This window comes from Camellia sinensis, chromosome 3, assembly GCF_055761805.1.
Source record: "Camellia sinensis isolate YWXY chromosome 3, ASM5576180v1, whole genome shotgun sequence".
Taxonomy (NCBI): Eukaryota; Viridiplantae; Streptophyta; class Magnoliopsida; order Ericales; family Theaceae; genus Camellia; species Camellia sinensis.
In genome coordinates this window covers 89,439,706-89,462,737 of record NC_138963.1, presented here as the reverse complement: position 1 = coordinate 89,462,737, position 23,032 = coordinate 89,439,706, and the positions used below count along the sequence as shown (strand labels likewise).

General features: G+C 33.5%; 1 protein-coding gene across 1 annotated transcript; it reads right to left on the bottom strand.

Moving 5' to 3' along the window:
• Positions 1 to 5,838: 5,838 nt before the first annotated feature.
• Positions 5,839 to 22,544, bottom strand: LOC145821670 (uncharacterized). The gene is made up of 6 exons (XM_082918221.1): positions 22,379 to 22,544; positions 22,208 to 22,299; positions 22,025 to 22,111; positions 21,717 to 21,929; positions 6,621 to 6,641; positions 5,839 to 6,039 (listed from the first exon to the last, which is right to left on the bottom strand). Exons 1-6 carry the CDS (start codon positions 22,539 to 22,541, stop codon positions 5,839 to 5,841), a joined length of 777 nt encoding a protein of 258 aa, XP_082774347.1. The 5' UTR covers positions 22,542 to 22,544.
• Positions 22,545 to 23,032: the final 488 nt, after the last annotated feature.

Here is a 23,032-nt window from a genome sequence, read left to right as displayed (position 1 = left end):
CCATATGGGAGTTCCTCAACTATTTATAACTACTTCTTCGCCTCACCCTTCTAACTGACTAACTAATTCACAACTCACCCTTCTAACTGACTAACTAATTCACAACTGATGTAACTGACTGACTAACTAATCTCTCAACCACTACCTAACTAACTTCCCTCAATTGACCCATAATCCAGAACCTTCTTGACATAACATGTGATTCATGTACGATCCAGATAAGTAAGAATAAAAATAAATAATAAATAAATTAGTATCATAATATGTACGTTGCTTAAGTGGAAAGAGTATTCTTAATAAAATCTAAGAAGATCTTATATTCAAACTTTACTCACGCCTTTGCATATTTTAGGATAGAAAGAAGATTTGGATACTAAGTCCAGCCTTAACTTAATAATAGTACCAGCGGGTGGCACATATGATGTGTGTGCAATTCGGATAAGTAATAATAAAAAAATAATAAACAAATTAATAATATAATACGCATATTACTTAAAATGGTAAGAGTATTCTTAATAAAACTCAAGATCTTGGATCAAATCTTGCTCATGCCTTTGTAAATTAATTTTTTATTTTATGATAGAAATATCTACCACGTGGAGTGTGTAATTTAGATAAGTAAAAATACAAATAAAATTAATATTATAATATGTAAGTTGCCTAAATGATAAGTGTGTTTTTAATGAAACCCATGGTTTTGAATTCAAACCTTACTTGCACTATAATATAATAATTTTTTATTTTAGCATATATAAATCCGCTATGTGGCATGAGGAGAAGGTTTGGAGTTTTGAACACCAAATCTACTGTTCACATATATATAACTAACGGGTGACACACGATACGTTTACAATTTAGATAAGTAAGAATAAAAATAAATAATAAAGATATTAATATTATAATATAGAAGTGTTTTTAATGAAACCCAAGGTCTAGGGTTCACACCTTTGAATAATAACACTCCAATTTAACACACTAAAAAACTCTTTAGTATACTTATTTCAAACGTAACAACGTAACATTTTAAAAAAACTTTGTAGTATATTTTTTCTAACATAACACTCTAATCAATATTATACAAAAACTCTTTAGTGTACTTTTTCCAAACGTACAATCTAATGTAACACCAGAAAACCACACTAACAGAAATGTAGACTGTCACGGTTGACAACCAACACTTCTACCATTAATGGCCGCCAAAAGGATCTTCCACATCTCACATTGTCATTCCCATCCAAAAACAAATCATAAAATTGGAAAAATGAATCACAAAAGGGTATTCACTTAAACTTAAATGACACTATAAATACAACTTTTCAAAACAAAAAGGACTAATTGGTTTATAAGAAAACTTTTAAGACTAAATGGATCAATATTCCCCATATAAGATTTATGGGTAAATTTTCTTTAAATCTATAATATTTCATATTAAATTATAAATATCCTAATAAAATAATATATTAAAAATAACAAAACTAAAAATATAAAAACTTCTCAAATCTTGTTTTATATCAAACTCATCTTCTTAATAAAAACTCGGCCCCAAGTTCAAATTAGAAATTAATTTGCTATTTTCCATGCCAAAATAAAGAGATATTTGGAATACTTCAATTTTTTTTCCCAAAACTCTTCTCTTTATGCTTCAATTGTTTGACAAGATCAAGTAGATAAATATTGAAAATCAAATCAAATTCCTCCGCACCAAGAAAATCAACAAAATTTATTTTATGTAGAACTTGCATGCTTTCTTGATTTTACAGTGTCTTAAATTAGTTTAGCCTTCAATTTTCAACCTTAAAACATTAAGTGCATCATCAATCAATTTCTTTGTTATGTGCATCGACTCTAGTACCTCATCTTCTATTTCTTTTTCGTCTTTGAGTTCAACTCAACCTCTTTCTTCTTTTGCTATCTCATAACCATCATAATAATCAAGAGATGATAGTTATGTCCTTAGCAAATCTTGGTTAACCTCAGTCGTTCCTAGCTTGGAAAACCTCAACTGAGTTTGATTGATCAGTTGACCTGTAGAGCTTGGTTGTCCCAACCATGGCTGGATAAGTGTACTTCTTGTACTTGGTTGGTCGAACTCAATTGATCACCTTCTTGACATAATTGTGCTTGAAGAATTTTGATATGAAGATCTAGCCATGGAATAATTATTGTATTTAAAAAAATATTGTGACCTAAACTCTCGTTGCCTCCTTATTGACCGACTTGCATGCCTCTCATATTCATTTTCTGTATCGATATTGTTATGAAATTGATAATGTGAAATATATTTGGGCTTCTCATCCAATTCGTCTTCAAATTCACTATTGTTATCAGGTTGACAATGAGTAGTGTGCTTCAAAATGTTGTTGCTAACAGGTTAGCTTTGGACAAATCCAGTATCTTAATTCCTATTAACATTATGATTAACCGATTAGCCTTGGGTAGCTCTCTTGACGTGTACCCGATCAGCTATTGGTGATACGTTGTTGGTATTGGGATTCAACCCCGTAATCATATTACAAGTCCTATTCAATTGATGTTGTTGTCTCTCGAACACTTTGCACTTCACATTAACCTTATGATCACCATAAATAGAGTTTGTGTGTCCTCCTTTGTCTTGTACTACTGAGTCAAGCAAAATCTCGCTTTGATACCACTTGACACAATAAAAATACACGTGGGAATTAAATACCGTTCTAGTAGACAAAAGGGCCATCAAATTCATGAGAAAATAAAATCTTAAATCTACAAGAAAGAGATATTATGAGTATTATCCACAAAAGTTATCTTTTTCCATAAGGCTTACATAGCTATTATAATAATTTAAACTTTGGAGACTGTTAGATTTACATATGAGGAAGAAGAAGAACAAAGGAAGAAAAGAGAAAGAGAGAGAACGACTAAAGTTGTATTAACGCTAATGAATTAGAATTCTCCTCTTACACATCTATTTATAATTAAAGGCTAAAGACACAAATTACATGACTACCCTTAGAGACAAATAACTCTAACACTAAACACTCCCCCTTAAGTTGGTACAAATATATCTCTCATGTTCAACTTGCAACAAATTAGACGAAAAATCTTACTACTAAGACTTTTAGTAAACACATCAGCCAATTGACCTTTAAATTTCACAAAAGGCATACATATCAATCTCTTATTCAATTTCTCTCTAATTAAGTGTCTGTCAATCTCAATGTGTTTGGTCCTATCATGTTGAACTGGATTGTGAACAATGTTGATGGCAATTTTGTTGTCACAATACAGACTCATAGGATCACCGCAAACAATTCCTGTATCGCCCAATAAGGGCTGAAGCCACATGAGTTTATAAGTATCATGCGTTATAGCTCGGTATTCTGTCTCTGCACTAGACCTAGATACCACTGTTTGCTTCGTACTATGTCAGATGATTAAATTTCCCCCCTTCCCCCACAAAAGTGCAGTTTCCAAATGCAGATCTTCATTCATTCACAGAACCTGCTTAATTTGCATCTATAAAAGCCTTCAACCTCAAGTGACCATGATTAGAAAACAAAATTCATTTTCTTAGGGCTAATTTAAGGTACCTCAAAATATGATACACAACATCCAAATGTGTTGCACGAGGATCAAGCATAAACTAACTTACTATCCCAATTACATATGTAATATCTAGTCGAGTGTGAGATAGATATATAAGTCGGCCTACGAGTCTTTGGTATCTTTATTTTTCAATAGAGTTACCAACCCCACTGCAAAGATGATGATTTATCTCAATAGGCAAATCAACTAGTTTACAGCCTAACATGCCGGTTTCCCCAAAAAGGTTTAGAATCTACTTCCTTTGAGAAATGAAGATACCTTTGTCAGATCTGGCAATTTCAATACCAAGAAAGTACCTTAACGGGCCAAGGTCTTCGATCTTAAAATCTTTGGCCAACTGTATCTTCAGATGTGTGACGTTCTCGTCATCATTCCTCATCACAATTATGTCATCCATATATACAATAAGCATAGTTACTTTATTTACATTGCATTTGACAAATACAGTGTGATCTACATTGCTTTGCTTATACCCAAATCTCAACATAGCCTTTACAAATCCATCAAACCAAGCCTTAGGAGACTGTTTCAAACCATATAAAGCCTTCTTCAACCGACAAACTTTTTTAACTTTAAACTGAGATAAGAATCACAATAGCACATCCATATATACCTCTTCCTCCAAATCGTCATGGAGAAATGCATTCTTTACATCTAGTTGCTGTAAATGCCACCCTAAGTTAGCCGCATATGAAAGAAGAGCTCAAATGGAATTCATTTTAGCTACAGGAGCAAAGGTTTCGTAATAATTAATTCCATATGTCTAGGTGAACTCCTTAGTTGCAATCTTGCTTTGCACTGTTCAATTGACCTATCGGCTTTCTAATTGATAGTGAACACCCACTTACATCCCATTAGTTTTTTCCCAATAGGAAAAAGAACCAACTCCCAAGTATTATTCTTGCTTAGAGCTTGCATTTCTTCTACTATAGCCCATTTCCACTTAGAATCATTAACAGCTTCTGTCCAACCCTATGGGATACATACAGAAGACAGGGACGAAACACAAGTACGATATATAGGAGATAATGAATCATATGACATAAATTGAGAAATGGGGTGTTGAGTACAAGCCTTGACTCCCTTTCTAAGAGCAATAAGGAAATTCAAATCATCAACAACAGGACTATTAACTATTGGTGGAGAGATAGACTGAAGTGCATCTCCATCAGCACAAATAATAGCCCATTGACTTGGAAGGAAAAATGATAACTTATATTGATACGACACCATCTCATATGCAATCTCATCAGTATGCGAAAGTAAGAGAAGACCTCACTCTTAGTTCGAAATAAGTACACCCAAGTCATGTGAGAATAACAATTAATAAAAGTAACAAACCATCGATACCCATAAAGTAGAAATCATAGGGGAAGGCCCCCACATATCAGTATGAATAAGTATAAAAGGAAAGGTACTTTTATTAACTTTAGGATAACAGGTACATTTATGCTTAGCAAGCTCACAAGCATCACAAATAAAATTATTCCTAGGATAATCTTCAACTAAAGAAGGAAAAAGCGTCTCTAAATTACTAAATGAAGCCCAAACGACGATGCCACTGATGAAGGAGATAAAGGGAGGAACTAGTAGTGCATTGAAAAGCCTAGATGGAGGACAAAGGTAATGTATGAGGGACACCATCCACAAAGTATAGTCCACCATGTACTCTACCATTGCCAATCATTTTTCTTGTAACCATTTTTTGAAAGACACAATGAGTAGGGAAAAATGTCACTGAGCAATTTAGAGAAATAGTACGACTACTAACAGAAAGTTAGTTGGTAGAAAAATAAGGAACATGAAGTACAGAAGAAAGAGAAAGTAAAGAGAAACAATAAACAAAACCCTTGCTGGATACAGATGATAATGTGCCATTAACCACTTTAATCTTATCTCGCCTAGAATAAAGAGAATAAGAATAGAAAAGACTAGAGGCGCCTGTAATGTAGTCGGTAGTATCAGAATCAATAATCCAAGAGGGCGACGAGGATGTACTAGGACACTAGCAGGAATACTTGTGTAGGCAAAATTAGAAGAATCAACCCCGAGCCATCAAACGCCTGATAGTGTGCAACTCATCCTGAGAAAGAGTACTAGTCTAAAAAAAAGTACTAGTAGCAATCTTAGACACATGTCCTTGGGGACGAGCTATACTCCCATGGCCTTGGCCCTGAATGGGATGACCATTCAACTTCCAACAATGTTTCTGATCATGTTTGTCTTTCTCACAGTGTAATCACACTTTAATCGATCTCAATCAACTAGTGTACCCTTACTCCCAAATTGAACTGGACTGGACTTAGGATCTTGAGTAGTAGGAGCAACAAATAAAGTAAAACGATCCTGAATAGAGGAATGGACGATAGTACTACGCCGACTCTCCTCTTGCTGAACAAGAGCATAAGTCTCACATAAGGTGGGAACAAGGGAACGACCCAACACTTGAACGCGAATCTAATCATACTCCAAATTCAGGCAAGCAAAAAAATAATACCCACGCTCATTCTCTATGGTTTGTTGAAACAAAGTTGCATCCTTAGAATAAACATCCTAGAAACTCTAGTAATAATTCGGTTCCTACTACAAGCTACTTAACTAAGTATAGTACACCGCGAGTGATTGACCCTTTTGATCCAAGCCCCGAAGCTTATTCCTCAACTCATACGCTTGCACATTATTACCCTATTAACAGTACATATGTTCGGCAGTTATCCAAATATTAGGAGCAGTATCTAATAAAAAGAAAGACCGACTAATGGTGGGTTGTATGAAGTTAATCAACCAAGATATAACCAAAGCGTTCTAAAAAATCCATTAAGTATGTGGAGGGGCATCATTAGTAGGTTATGGAAGGGCACCGATAATGTAGCTAGTCAAATAACGAGCAGCAATGACAAGACTACAGGAGTGAGACCAAATCAGATAGTTGATACCATCAAGTTTCACGAGACCGATTTGAAGAGAGAGACTATAATTAAGGGTCATAACACGATGCTTCCTACTCTCCCCGTTGACCTTAGGATCTTTATTCTCACCTTTAGCCATGGAATATCAAACTGAAACAACAAAAACCACATAGCAGCACAAAAAGAAACAAAAAATAAAGAGAGGCAAATCCAAAACCCAACTTAGGAACAATAGGTTACCTCCAGAGGTAAAAACATAGCCAAAACGTAACTAGAAGAAGCCAAGGTTGACATAAACTAAGAGAAGCCGAAACAAACCTTCAAAATAATGATGCCAGGCCCTTTAATAGCCTTAGTTGGCTCCCAAGGATAAGAGAGAAAGAGAAAAAAAAAATCGACCTAAAAGACCTCAAATAAGGACTTCCGAAAAACAACAATTTTTCCCGAAAAAAAGAGAGAAAGAAAACGAACAAAAATTGAAAAAACAATCAAAAAATTACTAAAAACTTAAAATAAAATCATGGTGAATAAGCCCATTAAATTTCTAACATGAATTTTTTTTTTTTTTTTAAACTGTGTATAGAAAAATCCTCAAGGAGAAAGTTCAAGCTCTGATACCATATTAGATTTACATATGAGGAAGAAGGAGAAAGAAAGAAAAGAGAAAGAGAGAGAACGACTGAAGTTGTATTAAAACTAATGAATTAGGGTTCTCCCCTTACACATGTATTTAGAATAAAAAACTAAAAACACAAATTACATGATTACCTTTAGAGACAAATAACTCTAGCACTTAACATAGACCTTTGGATGCTTGCTTTGACAGGTATTACCTCGTGTATCAATCTTTCATTGGTTGACGCCTAATTCGTCACTGTCAATTATCTTTCAACTCTATTCAGTAGTAGTGGCAAATAGGTGTCACTGCTAAAATTTACTATTTATGGTAAGACTCGTTTTCTATTTTTGGAAGCAAATGACTACAACATAGAATCAATATCTATATGCATTTCTTGCTTCTATACAATTATCAAAATATAAGAGACTATATTTAAGAGTCTTTTCTTCCTTATTTGAGAGACTTTTTCAATATTTTCACCATTAGAGAGTTTGCAAGAAGCTCAAGTTTTTCACAAACTTGGCTTTTATAGAGCAAACTAAAGGTTTTGACTTTCTCCTACATCAGTTTTCTCTTTGATTCAGCCTCTAAACTTAATCTCTTCTCTCTCACAAGAGCTTTACAGCCAAACATCCACTATTGCACTACTGCCTCTAACAGTAATAGATTCTGTAGTGTACCATATTCAGCCGATTCTGACTAAATTTGTTAATAAATTTTTATGTTCAACTCAAATATCTTCATTACTCAGTTTCTTTGAGGTATGAGACAACCTTGACTCTCTCTCTCTCTATCTCTCCCCCTTGAGCACTCTTCCAAGCATCTTCAACAATTTCAATTTAGCACAAATGGGCCTCCAAAACCCATATTCAATTTGTACCATCTCAGAATGAAGTTTCAACCCACCTGGCAAGCTTAAAACACATGAGAAGTTTATTTCTTCCTCTTTGTTTTCTCTCATGGCTTTGTTTTGTACATATGTTCTTCTTTAACATATTACATTAGTCATTTACTCTTCTAAGTACGTTTTGTAGATTCAAATGGAGGATGTTAGGGGTTGGACATGCCCCTAACATCATAAGTATTGTTAGGACTGTGTAAAATATTGCTCAATACACTATAACTGCACCAATGCGTAAAAGTTCTATCCGTTAACCACGGATTAAACTTTAAAATTTATAATCTGCCTTCGAAACTGTTTCGCTCCGTTATAGTTAATACATATATATTTTTTATTCTCTAATGAAATATTAAAGTAAAAATGAGCGTGAAAGAGATTTAAGATGTGAAATTTATTACAAATTAGTAGTTATACATATATATGAAAAATATTACGTAAAATTAGTTTGTGTTATATATATGAAAAATATTATGTAAATTAATGTTATATATTATACTAATGCTTGATAATTGGTTAAGAATATTCTTCAATTTTCCAATCCGCCCAAAACTAATCTATCAATCCGCCATTTGATTTATAATTTTACTCTCAAACCACACCATGCACACCTCTAAGCATTGCGCTAGACTTCATTTGAATCTGAAGGTGTTTTAGCAATCTTTCGAAGGCATTTGGTGAGCTTTTTAGGCTTCCAAAACACCATTAGTTGGTCCAACGGTTCTAACGACATTCAGAAACTCTATATAAGAAGGATCAATCGAAAACTTGGCATCCAATATGCCACATATGCCCTTTATTACCATCTCAACGACCTTCAGTAGTAGGCCTTATGGGCCCAACCACACCAACATCCGTACATAGTACCAAGGCCAGATCATCTTAAGCCTAACAAGACCAATCTTGTATATTTTGACTTATTAGATCGTGTCATGTGTAACGCCTCAAATTTCTAGCCCAAATGATAATGCAACAATCATGGCTCTTTCAAGGAAAATCGAATATAAATCTCCAAACTTACATTACATGATACAATAGTTCTTCATGCAACAATACATTAATCCAACAACAAGTAAATAAACAAATAAATACCCCCGAGGGTTTACAAGTTTCCAAGGCTTGAGCCTGGTTACATGAAATGGTTATTCAAACCCACACACATACAGCCCTTGGCTTACGCACAGAATCACAGCAAAATGAGAGTCTCGTACTCTCAACACACATTTCCTCGCCTTTAGTTAGGCGGCATCACCGCATCTTTTCCTGTACAAAAATCCCATAGGGTGAGCATAAAACTCAGTAAGAAATCCTTAACAAAGTGTATACATTTTATACAAGTCTCAAGAGATGAAATGCACATGCTATGCTATGCCCTTTTGAAAGAAAATCACATCTTCATCTTTGAAAACCATCATACTCAATGATGTCATGCAATTTCAATTCTTCAAAACTTAACAATTCATTTCAAGAGCAGTAAATACGACTCTGGTAATTCCTAGGTCGGTAGCTGCAAGTAGACTATACAAGTACTACCAATTTGTCATTTTTACCGGTATTAACCGGAAGACTCGACACCTATTTGCGCGGGTTTTCGGTCTTTCACTTCGGACTCTCAGGCCAACTTATTCAATATCATCTAAACCACCTATCAAGAGTTACCAACGTATTTACTCCAAAACCATTCCACGAAAACTTGTTTCTCAACATTCTTTTTTCAATACAAGTTTTCAAATCAACTTTCAAAGTTTAATGTAATCAAATGAATTGATATGCCAATAACACAAGATGAATATAAATACTGTTATTCCAATTCATCATCTAAGGAATAACACAATTTCATCTTCTCAAGTATCCTCAACAATTAGTCATTTCAAGACTATTTCAACGTTTTGAACAATAATTTCCAAAATGAACAATAATTCTCATATTCCTGGACATTCATCATTTATATAAATATAAATAAGAAATTTTCTAAATATCCATTTATTTTGACAGATAAAATAAATATAACAATATCATTCATGAATTTTCAGTCTCTTAAAAAAAAATCTCCAAAAATTAGGGATTTTTAGACAAACCCACTTTCAAAATCGCTCAACTTCTTGAATCAACAATCAATTTTCAAAGCTAATAAAAGATGATTTCAAAAATCATATAGATCTTGCAAAAATATATATATAATTCTAAGAAAATCCCTACCTCAAGTTTTGAAGAAAAATGAGATGAAACCCAAAATTTACGGTGTCGAAACTCGATCTCTACCGCACACAACGAAGCCCTTAAGAAGTTACACAACTTTGATGAAGAACTTCGGTCTCACTCCCAACGGATTTGAAGGAATCAAAGAGAGAAGATAACTTCTAGACACAGAAGCTCTAGTTCTGGAAATTTTGGAGAGTTTTAGAGAGAGAGAGAACTAAAAAAGTGATCTGAAATCTCCCCTTATGGACTGATATAACATGGCCCGCTCGAGTGTGAAATACACTTTCCTGTAAGCAATTTTGAATTCATTTTGTAATTTTTCTTTCAGCGAGCTGACCGGGCAGCTCGACCCCTGTAAGTTGACCGAGTCAAAATCAGGATCGCTATATCACGTGTCTACGCATATCTCCAAATAACTTTTCTCGAAAGAATAGTTTACCTAAATTTCAAGATTAAATTAAATAATTTTATAATAAATTTGGAATAACTATATAAAAGTAATTATTTGAAATCATATTAAAGATTCTCTTCTAGCTATTAGGAATCCTACTAAAATACAAGGAAATTACCAATCAAGGTGGGCAAATAATTACCAAAAGATGAAAATTTTGTGGGATGTAACTTTCACTATATTTTTTTTATATAGAAAAAGCTTACACTCTATAGACACCCCATTTTTGATCGCCCTTAAGGCTTGGGCGCCACTGATTGATCACTCGATGATGAAAGTTATGCCATGCAAACATTCGATTCCTTCAGTAAGAAGAGCTTCTAAATCCCAATCTTACATCTCATTTTGGACCAAAACTATTTTGAACAAAATTATTTTAGGCCTTAAAACCCTCCCTTTCAAAATATTTTTGAAATGTTTCTGCGATGTTCCGAGGCTCGCATTTCGTTAAAAGTTGCACTTTTCGGTAAACCGAGTAAGGACAACGTGGAAATAAATGAAAGAGAGGTGAACTCTTTGAAAAATCCATTTAAACATCTTATTTAGAGGTTTGGAGTTGAAGAAAATAAGAGTGGAGGGAAGAAAACTAGTTAGGGAAGTGGTTGGGCTTGAAACCGTTAAGAAAGAACTGAGAAGCCTCACTAAATCTGGCCTATCTTTTTGTACAATTTGACTTTAGTTATGAGGCCACCACCATTGGAAAGTGGATTTCCAGGGCTTCATTTTAGACCCAAGAATCTCCTAAAGCTGAGTCCGGATGAGGGAGATATGACTGTTTGAAGTTAGGCATCAATCCAGTTAAACCAAAACTGAGCAACCTTCGCTAAAATGGGCATATCTCTTTGCACACTTAGAATTTAGATGTGAGTCTCCTACCATTGGAAAGTAGACTTCTGGGACTTCAATTTAGGCTCAAGTATGACCTAAAACAAAGTCCGGATGAGAGAGATATACCCATTTGAAGTCAGGCCTAGAGGCATGGCCGGCAGGTAACCGGCAGCCACCATTTGTGGCTAGTAAACCACCATTTTTTGCCTGCCGGCTACCACTGCAAGCTTGCCGGCCATTAGTGTAAAAACCAGATATTTTTCCTCCAACTGTTTCACATTGTTCCAGTTGTCCATTTTTAGATATTTTCTACCAAAACTCATATATTTCTATATATAGAAGACCTCTCTTCTTGCTTTCAAGGTTAGAAAACATTAGGAGTGAAGAAATATTTTAGAAAATATCCTCTCTCTCTGCAATTCTCTCTCTATCTTGCAACTTGCATAGCCTTTGCCCAAACACTCTAAACCAAACCTAGAAAACTTCTTGTTGAGATGATTTGAGCTTGAGTTTGAGCACTTGAAGCACTTGAGAGTGTGAAATTGATGGTTTATGACTTAAGGATTCATTCCTCTCCAAGAGGTATACCTTCTCTTGCCTTTGTATCATCTTTACACCCCTTCTTTTCTATCTTTTCTTACTGTTCTTAAGCTCTTTAAAACCTATTTTTATAGGCTGAAACTTGTGGTTTAAGGCTATTAAAGGTAGAGGGGTTAATCTCTCTTCATTGAACCTTATTCTCTAAGCCTTTCCACTTGTGTTTCCCATTCTTTTATCAACTCTTTTTGAGCTTTTTACCATTGATTTTCAGAGGTTTTTAGAGGCTAAAAAGTGGTTTTGAAGTCCTAAAAATGGAGGGGTTAGCCATCCCTCCTTTGGCTTGTTTACTAGCTTAAATTGTTTCATGTTTTAGCTTTCATGCCAGCACATTTTTATACTGTTTTTTGGGCTGTTTTTAGGCTGTATAAATTCTGTATTTTTGGGCTGAAACTTGTGGTTTAAGGCCAATAAAGGTTGAGGGGTGGTTCACCCTTCTTTGTACCTTGTTTTGGAGGCCTTTGCCCTTGTGTTTCCCACCCTTTTATTATTTTTTTTAAGCTTTTAAACACTGTTTTTCAGAGTTATTTCAGTTGCTAAAAACATATTTTGAAATCCAAAAATGGAGGGGGTAGCCTCCCTTCCTTGTGTTTTGTTTACTAGCCTAGCATGTTCTATGTTTTAGCCTATTATTCTAGCTTTTGTTAGTCTAATTCCAGCATGTTTTAGGGTCGTTTCAAACCTATTTTAAGACTGTTTTTAAGTGTTTGTTGTGTTTGAGTTTTGTTTTGCATGCTTGTAGTATAATAATCCTCATGAGCTTGGTGTTTTAGGCCTTAGACACCATCTCCTTTAAGTGATAGCATTCATTTATGCTTTTCTCACTTATTTTCAACACTAATAATTTCTACAACCTCCCTTCTTTCTTGGCTTTTGTTTTGCTTTGAGAGTTGTTTCAAGCCTCTTGTTCTTTTAAGTATGAGATTGAGGTTGTCATGCTTAATGGTTTAATCCCTTTTAGGGGGTTCATTATCAACGGCATGACATCTCTTTCATGTCTTAAATTAACTCTTGGTTTGGTACTTCACTCTATTAGAGGACTTAAATTCATTATTAGACTTGGGACTAAAATAGTACAAGATAATAATTTGGTTGTGTTCAAGCAGACGTTAATTGAACACACGGAAGCTTGAACCATTTCATACTTGTTAGTGATGAAATGATTCAAGTCTCCAAGGTCAACTTTTTCCCTTGATCATTCATGAAAAGGAAGAGGTTTGTGTCTTGTTTTTCATTTATTGAACTTGCACATCTTGAATCACAAGCCATCATGCAATAAAATTGCTTGAGTTGCTGGTTTGTGGCTTAAATTCACAACTCCTTGGATTTACTCATAAAAATGAGGGGTGAGTTGTGCAGGCAATTCTTGGAAAAATCCTTTCTTTGCTATGTTTGTCCTCTGTTGCAGCATGATAAACCAGTGCATCAATGGCCGGCAGGCCACCATCTATGGCCAGCAGGTGGTCGACAGAGCACCATAGATGGCCAGCACCTGGCTGACAGCCTTTACCAATAGCCGGCTGGCCACTGATGCAAACCTCAACAGAGTGTTGGTAAGGTGCAGCAAAATGGTTCTAGAAGTGTTCAACTCTGCAAACAAAGGCTTTCATGAGCAAAACGGAGGTCTTTTCGAGTGGTATCCGAGCATATGCATCTTTCATTTCCTGAGGCAGAGTAGTGGCAGCATAGTTAGAGACTTTATTTACTTAGTTGGTTCACATTTGTGTTGTAACTTAATCAGTTAACTTACTAGTTAGTTCATTCAAGTGATATAATAATTAGTTAATTAGTTAATTAGTTTAGCTATTTATTTTATTTGGTTTGTAATAATTAGCTTAATTAGCTTAGCTGTAATTAGTTGCTAGTTAGCTTAGTTATTCATTCGGACTCTCATTCGTGAGAGCAAAATGTAATAACGTGTATGTCTTCCAACCCCACGTCTTTCTCCCTTTTATTTAATCGCTTTTGATTGTTAGATTAGGGACACATTTCAATTAGCATACCTTATGCTTGTATCCATTCATCTTGTCTTGCATGCACTGAGGCTCAGCGCATCATTCAAACTGCATTATCATTTCAATAATTCTTGGAATACGTGTTTAAACCGCATGTTACTTAATTGAATCATATGCCATATTAGTAGCTGAGCCTATTAATTTCATTCTTCGCATGTATTGCATTAGTCATCTTGTATAGTTAGGAATCATGCATTATTTTCTAACTCACATATTCTTAGCTTGGAGTACTAGGTAAGTTTTTAATACTTTAACATACTTGCATGAGTGTGAGTGATTACCATGTCTAGCATGCTTACCATGAGGCAAAATGCTTATTCGATAAACTGTTTGAATGCTAGGGGATGAAGGCTTGTTGCTTGAATTGGAACGATTCAATAAATGTAAGTTTTAAACCCACTTTGTTGAGTGGCAAATCAGTTTTTTTTAAGCCCACTATGTTTGGTGGCAAATTCGCAAACTTTAAGCCCACTTGACGTAGCAAATTCAAACCTTTTTCACAAAACAAACATAAAATTGAATTCTTCTAATTTGAGCAAACTAGTCTATACTTGATTGTGCGCATGACATAGTAAAGCTAGCTTAATAATCGGAACAAGAGCGCATAATGTTGATAAAAAATCATATCATGATTAGTAGAGGCCGATCTTTGATCGGGCGAGCGGGGGTGCTCAATTCATGACCTTCCCCTCTCGTACCTAAGTTCCCGAGCCAAGGCAACTTTGGTGATGATGAACACATGGCTTTTGGCGCGAGTCATGGGTTTCCTAAATTTCTCCAAAATAAAAAACATTTAGGTGGCAACTCTGTATTTGGCAAAGTAGTCCAGTTTTGGTATTTTTGATTCTAAAATCAATTTTTCTAAACGATTTGCTGGATTTAGACTACTTGGTGTTTATCAATTTCACATTGCACTTGTGAGATTAAATTCAGAACTGCGGGAGTCTGAACTGTAGGGCATCTTTCGAGTTTCCGAAAGGGGGCGCAAAAAAGCCAAGCTACAGATTTATATGTAATAGTTTTGGTCAAACACTCTAATTTGTAGTTCTCCTTAAATTATATCTATTTTATCTCAATGGGTCCTTGTACCGTACATACCCCTCCTTGGGTGTGTACCATATATAAATTATGATAATTTGAGTTGTTGATAACACAAATATCATAATAAATCACTTTCAGTTATAAATAAATGAAATACAATAAGCCATACCAAACACTAATTGAAGACCTCTTCGACCATAATCAAAATAATAATTACAACATGTCATAACTAAGTTATAACTAATATCATAATGAATTATAAACAAATCATAACAAATATTATAAGTAGTCAAGATCATAAAAATCAGAACATATCATATATATATATATATATATATATATTATTAAAAGTAATGTTTTTCTCATACTTAAGTGGCACATTTATAAAGGCTTACTTTTTTTCTTCTAAGAGAGCCATGTCAGCCTCTCTTTTTTTTATATTGTTTTTTTTATTATTTTTTATAGGCTTTTATCTCTTTTGAACAAACTCACACGAATCCCAATTTCAATTACTCAATACTTCTCTCTTTTCACAAATCCAGACAAACTCAAAAACCCAATTCAAGTTTTACATAAAATTTAGGGTAAATTACAGATACACCTCCTGAGATTTGCTTAAAGTACAAATTGCCTCCTGTGGTTTGAAAAATTACAAATACTCCCTTGTCAAAATTTTTTATTTAATAGAATTAATTAAACAAATAAAATTCATAATTGTTGTTCTATACAATAATAAAATTACATAAATTGTTAATTGAAACATATTTCTAATATCATTAAAAACTGTTAATTGATTTGATAATTTATTAATAAAAGGAGAGATTTGTTATGAAATTAGAAACATCAAGGGATGGAATGTAATTTTCATAATTACAAGACGCAATTTGTATTTTAATCAAACCTTAAGGGGTGTATTTGCAATTTACCCTAAAATCTAACTACAAAACCTACATGAATTATACTTTGAAAATCTTCCCTATACCATTCTATACAATCACAACTCACTAATTATAATTTGAAAATCTTGACTACATCATTTTATATAATGAGAAAATTTGTACAAATTATTGGATTCCTTCTCTTACTTCCACCACCATCGCCCAAACTCCTCTTCGTCTCTCTCTCTCTTCAAAACACATCTTCATCATCAATCTCTTGAAGATTTGTATTGTTCGATTTTTGAATTTTTTATTCGAACATAGACAGAGTGTCTCTCTTCCCCATAAGTCCTCTCTCTATCTATTTGCTTCTTTGTTGATTTTTTTTTATATATGTTTTTCTAAAGCAAGAAAAAAAAATTCTATGTAACGTTGTGGGTTTCTACTTTTTTCTGTGAATTCCTTTATTTCTATATAGAGCTTAAACCTTAATATCATATAAATTTATTATATATATTTATTTAAGTTATATTTTGGTATCACAAAATGTTAAAATTATCAAATGAATGTTTCGTTTTGTGTATTATAATTTAACATAATTTAAAATTATTATATATATATTTATTTAATTTATATTTTTTTGTTATATTTTTATATTTTTGTGTTGTGTCAACGTGTCATGTCAAAAAATTTCACTATTAACTACAAATATGATAGCCAATTTTATATGGATTCCACTTAAGAAATACTTATTTTCTATATATTTTTCATTGGTTTTATCATTATTAGATTTCTTTTATATAGTTGATATTTTAATTTAATTATTATGATATTTAAAAAAAATATCTCGATATATAAATAAATAAATAAAACAGAATGTGCTTAATTATGTACATTGTACTAATCAAATTAATTTTATTTTATATTTTTATTTTTTGTCTATACAATTAATGTCTTAATATTAATTTATATTTACTTTTTTATTTAACATGAAATTATTTATTAAAAAACATTTATATTTAATTTAAATTTTTTGTATACCTATACACGATATATATGAATAATTCAAAAGAATATTTAAAAAAATAAATCAATACTCTATATAATTAATGAGTTAATTATCTAAAAGTCCTATTAACAAATGTTGTAGTAGCTTAGGTCTTTTTTAATATTTTTGGAACCAATAAGTCCTATTTAGTAAAACTGAGAATATTATCGATTTTTTCTAATTTTTAAAATTAAGAATATTATCAATTTTGCATAATAATATTCCAGACAATTATTTCACTAACTAATGAAAAAAAAGAGCATCAGATTAAACGTTTTTACCCTTTTACTTATTGGTTTGATTCAACTATCCAATAAAATCGAGAATATTAATAGTTTTTTTTTCAGTTTTAAAACTAACAATATTATTAGTTTTTTCATTTTTTATTTTTTATTTTTGCATATCAATATTTCATCATCATGCTCCTTTATAGACACAAAATTTTTAGTTTTGCACAAAAAAATAATTCAGTTTTTTCAATTTTTTTCAAAAAAAATTCAGCTTGTTTGGTTTTAGTTTCCAGAAAACACTTTTCAGAAAATTCTACTTCTTTTATTTCCCGTATTTTTTTTGTTTTTAATGAAATTTGTAAATATTTTAATCAATTTGTTTTTTAATTTTTAGACACCTAATATAAATACACTTAAAACGTATAATATTTGTGAAAAAATTCACTAAATTCCAAAAATACAAAAAAAAAAAAATTCAATATATTTTTCGTATTTTTGTGTATTTATTGATTTTTTAAAATATTTTTTCACAAATATTTTACTATTTAGATACATCTAAGTAAGGTACATTTCAATATGATTTTTTTTTTTAATTTGAAAGTTGATGTTTTAAAATTTTGAAAATCAAAATAAATGTCAAATCATTATTTTCCTTTATAGATAATCATAGATGATGAACAATCATTGTTTAAAGGGCAATTCCGACTATTAAAATTTTAATGAGGTTTGAATGTCCAAAAAATCTTAGTTAGAACTTAATGGAATATAAATTTATAAATTAAAACTTATATGTAAATGTCCCATAATTAATTTATGTATTTTTTTTCTTAATCTAATCACAACATATTTGTATTTAATCTTTTAAATAAAATTTGTGTAAATCTATTTATACATATTTTTATTTTTCAAATAAATATAAAAATAAAAATAAAAATAAAATTAAATAATTAGAATAACTTTTAGTTTTATAGTACTAATCCTCTTTCTAATTTAACTATTATTTTTAATATCAAAATGAGTGTTTATTTTACTATCTTATAATTTATATTATATATAATTACACTTTTATAGCACAATAGAACTAAAATTATCAAAATAAACAAATAATTTAACTAAATTTATTATACATTCAAATAACACTTTTATAGAACGATAAGATTAAGATTATTAAAATAAATAATTAAAATTTTAATCTTAATTTAAATCAAAATTAAAATTATTCTTTTATAACACACATGAGCAAACTCGATTACTCTTTGATCAATCTTGATGCCTGTTGAACATCATATCTTGCCAACCTGTTCGAAATTTGAAAATTCAAAGTCCATCGGGGAATTCATAGTCTGAAAATTGTAGACAAGAGAGAACACGTTTTTTTGTATATTATAGAATTTTTCATTATTTTTATTTTTTTCAGAAAAAAATATTTTGATATAAGTAAAATTTATGATTTTTGATAAATTTAATTAACACAATTGATGATTTGATTTCAGGTTGAGAATATATTTTTTTTTATTATAACTTTGAAAGAAATTGTTTTTATGAGCCTTTTAATGACAAAAATGTTCATCAACTATTAGCAAATCTGTTTTATGTGACTTTCAAATTTTAAAATTTTTTTACACATAAAATATTAAGACTCAAAACTAATTTTTTATTTTGAAAATAAATTTTCGTGTATTACACATGTCACCTACTAGTGATACACTATTTAAAAAAAAGTGTATTATAAAATTTTTTATTAGCTTATCTTCTACAATTTTTCTCTTATCTATATTAACCAACTCTATAATATTTTAAGTTTCAAATCTCTGGAGTTGAAATTCACGCCTATCCGAATATCTAATGTAATTCACTACAAAAAAAAGGCGTTTTTTGCGACGGTAAAGAGCCGTCGCAAATGCCCCGAAAGCCGTCGCTAATACTTTTTGCGACGGTAATTTGACTTTTTGCGACGGTAAGGGGGGTCGCGACAAAGGGGGTTGCAAAAGAGCTTTAGCGACGGTAAGTACCGTCGCCATTAGTTTCTGCGACGGTAAGGTGTGTTTTTTGCGACGGCACTTTTCCTGTCGCCAATAATGGAAAAAAAATCAGTTTTCGCGACGGCACGTAATTCCCGTCGCTAAAAGTGAGTTTTTGAGACGGCAACATTACCGTCGCTAAAACTCTGGCATCTTATAAGTATTGGCGACGGCAACGGTTACCGTCGCTAAAGGTGTCTTATAAATTCCAATTGCACAGCTTTTGCAACTGTGTTGGTGCCGTCGCAAAAGCCTATTATTGTTTTTTGCGACGGGTTCTTCTCCCGTCTCAAAAAAAAAAAAAAAAAAAAAAAAACCTGCTGAAAAATTATTAAAAAAATTAAAATAACCTGTATTAGATAAAAAATAACTATAAAAAAATTGAAAAATTACAGAATAATATAAATACGTACATAAACAAAAAATTGACAAATAATGAAAATTAATAATATTGTTCCATTCATAGCAATACATAAATAAAAATTCATAACAATAAAAATTATGCCACTACATAACGTCGCATAATACATACATAATGTTGCTTACAAATTTAAATAACATAAATCAAAATCAAAACCAAAAGTTTTCGTCTTCATTCGTTCGTGGGTTACAAAAACAAAAATTAGTCATAATCTTGATACGCCCGCATTCCAGAAGAAGCCAACTGCTACTCAGGAAATATCTGGAAAAAACAAGATAAAAATAATTAAAAACCATATAATGGTGTTAATATTTTAATTATAGAAAAATATAAAAAAAAAATTGACTACTATATAATTAGAAAGATAGTTTAGTAAATAATTTTGACTGGACCGAAATCCGGCTCTAACTCCCAAACCGGGAACCCGATTCGAGCCCCGTCTTCTCCCACAAGTCTCTCGTGCCTAGGCGGTCGTGTGTGCCAAGTTTCGTGCTAAACCGACGCCGTTTGGTGATTTTGGGGCGTTAACGCCTCGAATTAAAGTTTCTTAAAGAAGTAGTTTGCCTAAAGTGAAATCCGACTCTAACTCCCAAACCGGGAACCCGATTCAAGCCCCGTCTTCTCCCACAAGTCTCTCGTTCCTAGGCGGTCGTGTGTGCCAAGTTTCGTGCTAAACCGACGCCGTTTGGTGATTTTGGGGCGTTAACGCCTCGAATTCAAGTTTCTTAAGGAAGTAGTTTGCCTAAAGTGAAATCCGGCTCTAACTCCCAAACCGGGAACCCGATTCGAGCCCCGTCTTCTCCCACAAGTCTCTCGTGCCTAGGCGGTCGTGTGTGCCAAGTTTCGTTCTAAACCGACGCCGTTTGGTGATTTTGGGGCGTTAACGCCTCGAATTAAAGTTTCTTAAAGAAGTAGTTTGCCTAAAGTGAAATCCGACTCTAACTCCCAAACCGGGAACCCAATTCGAGCCCCGTCTTCTCCCACAAGTCTCTCGTGCCTAGGCGGTCGTGTGTGCCAAGTTTCGTGATAAATCGACGCCGTTTGGTGAATTTGGGGCATCAACTCCTCGAATTCAAGTTTCTTAAGGAAGTAGTTTGCCTAAAGTGAAATCCGGCTCTAATTCCCAAACCGGGAACCCGATTCGAGCCCCGTCTTCTCCCACAAGTCTCTCGTGCGTAGGCGGTCGTGTGTGCCAAGTTTCGTGCTAAACCGACGCCGTTTGGTGATTTTGGGGCGTTAACGCCTCGAATTCAAGTTTCTTAAGGAAGTAGTTTGCCTAAAGTGAAATCCGACTCTAACTCCCAAACCGGGAACCCGATTCGAGCCCCGTCTTCTCCCACAAGTCTCTCTTGCCTAGGCGGTCGTGTGTGCCAAGTTTCGTGCTAAACCGACGCGGTTTGGTGATTTTGGGGCATTAACTCTTCGAATTCAAGTTTCTTAAGGAAATAGTTTGCCTAAAGTGAAATCCGGCTCTAACTCCCAAACCGGGAACCCGATTCGAGCCCCGTTTTCTCCCACAAGTCTCTCGTGCCTAGGAGGTCGTGTGTGCCAAGTTTTGTCCTAAACCGACGTCGTTTGGTGATTTTGGGGCGTTAACGCCTCGAATTCAAGTAAAGAACGCAAAGATGCATTTTAGCTTAGAATGCAAAGATACATTTTATATCTGATCTTTTGGTGGTGGTGTATATGGATTCTCGTCTTCTGCAGATTCCCTAAATGCCCGGTGGCCACTCGATGCATCAGGAACCTATGTTAGTCAGTGCATAATGTGTTAATCATATTCGAATTTCATACATAATCTTGAGTGAAAATTGAACTATCAAACAATTGTGATGTTTATATGGAACCTGTCTGTTGGGATCCACACTCGCCCCCTGTGACACAAGGGCCATCATCTCAGCTCTCATCTGCTGCAAATGTGTAGAGAACTCTGCTCGCAGCTCCTCTATCAACTTATCCCTTAGCTCAGCACGAACCTGCTGCGTGATCTGATCAATAGTCGATGGCTGGGGTGTTGACTGTGATGGCCCAGCACCATCTTTATACACCACTCTCCGAGGCACAATTCTCCCGTATGTGTGACAATATCCATGTCTGTCATGACCTATCAACTCATGGAAAATGGCATTCCTAGCCTCCAAAGTCCGACCATCCTCAGGTAGCATAGAGAGTTGACGATTAAACTCATCCTGTATTGAATAAGACACACAAGTATACGCCAAATTAAGATGGTTGACACACAAAAAATAAACTTTAAATACAATCAAAGGTGTTTGGAAACTACCAAGGTCTGGATAACCTCTGGGTCATCTACTCTACGTGTTATAAGCCAAACATTCATCTTATCAGTAGACTCCCCCTTACTGGTCATCTAAATTTTTTTTAGAAATATGAAAATTAGAATCCAAATAATTTGCAAATATACAATGTTTATTTATATACAAAAATAAAATAATAAAATGTAAACCTCATGCCGTATCTGAGAGAAAGTAGTACGCCCTGTGGTATGAGCTATACCGTGAGCTCGCCGATTTTTAGCGTTCCTACTTGCAATTTTCTATAACAAGTTCAACAAATGTAAGTATGTAAATATGATTTGTATGTTTACATATCATAAATATAACGTAATTGTATATCTCAGCATCGGAAGTACGCCAATACTCCACAAGTTGTTCCCACTGGCTTGGTACAACGTTCATAGGAACATCATCCTTCAGATTAGGATCAGAGCTTCTAGGCTTGAAATACTTAGCCTTAAGCTTGTTCTTGTGATCCTTCCATATGCTGTTGCAGTTTTTCATGCAGATTGGCTTGTTCTCCTCTGGACATATATTCAAATTGTCCTATAAAACACAAAGTTTAAGGCTAAGTATAACACAAATTTGGAATTCGAATTTGTGGAAAAAAATATACTTTTACCTTCACATCCTTCCAGATAGCATCAACAATATCATCAGGCACACTATTCCAGTCAACAAAAGTAAGAGGAACAATGTTACCATTCCGGACAATAATGCCAAGTTGAGTAGTTAACTTGGCCACGTTATCCCCTATTGGGCAGTAATTTCCATCAAATTGTATGTGCAGCTTTTTACCAGTACCCCACTCTTTAATGCCCTTGGCACATCCTCTACCACGCCTAGTCGAGGTTGATGAAGAACTAACATGACCTGCGATATACAATAATAATAAACAATATGCAATGGTAACAACCAAATGCAAATTTAAATAATGTGAATACAAATCATATCAAATAAACCTGATGTGGGCTGTGAAGAAGTCGAAGGGTCTG

Bases quoted from the DNA above. Each gene is read 5' to 3' on its own strand.
- LOC145821670 (XM_082918221.1), bottom strand. From the start codon at position 22,541: ATGAAAAACTGCAACAGCATATGGAAGGATCACAAGAACAAGCTTAAG. The intron at 22,112-22,207 runs GTTTACATTTTA...AAAAAAATTTAG, and splicing joins TCTCTCAGATACGGCATGAG to ATGACCAGTAAGGGGGAGTC. The intron at 6,642-21,716 runs GTTCGTGCTGAG...TTGTTGTTTCAG, and splicing joins TTGATCAGATCACGCAGCAG to TTTGATATTCCATGGCTAAA.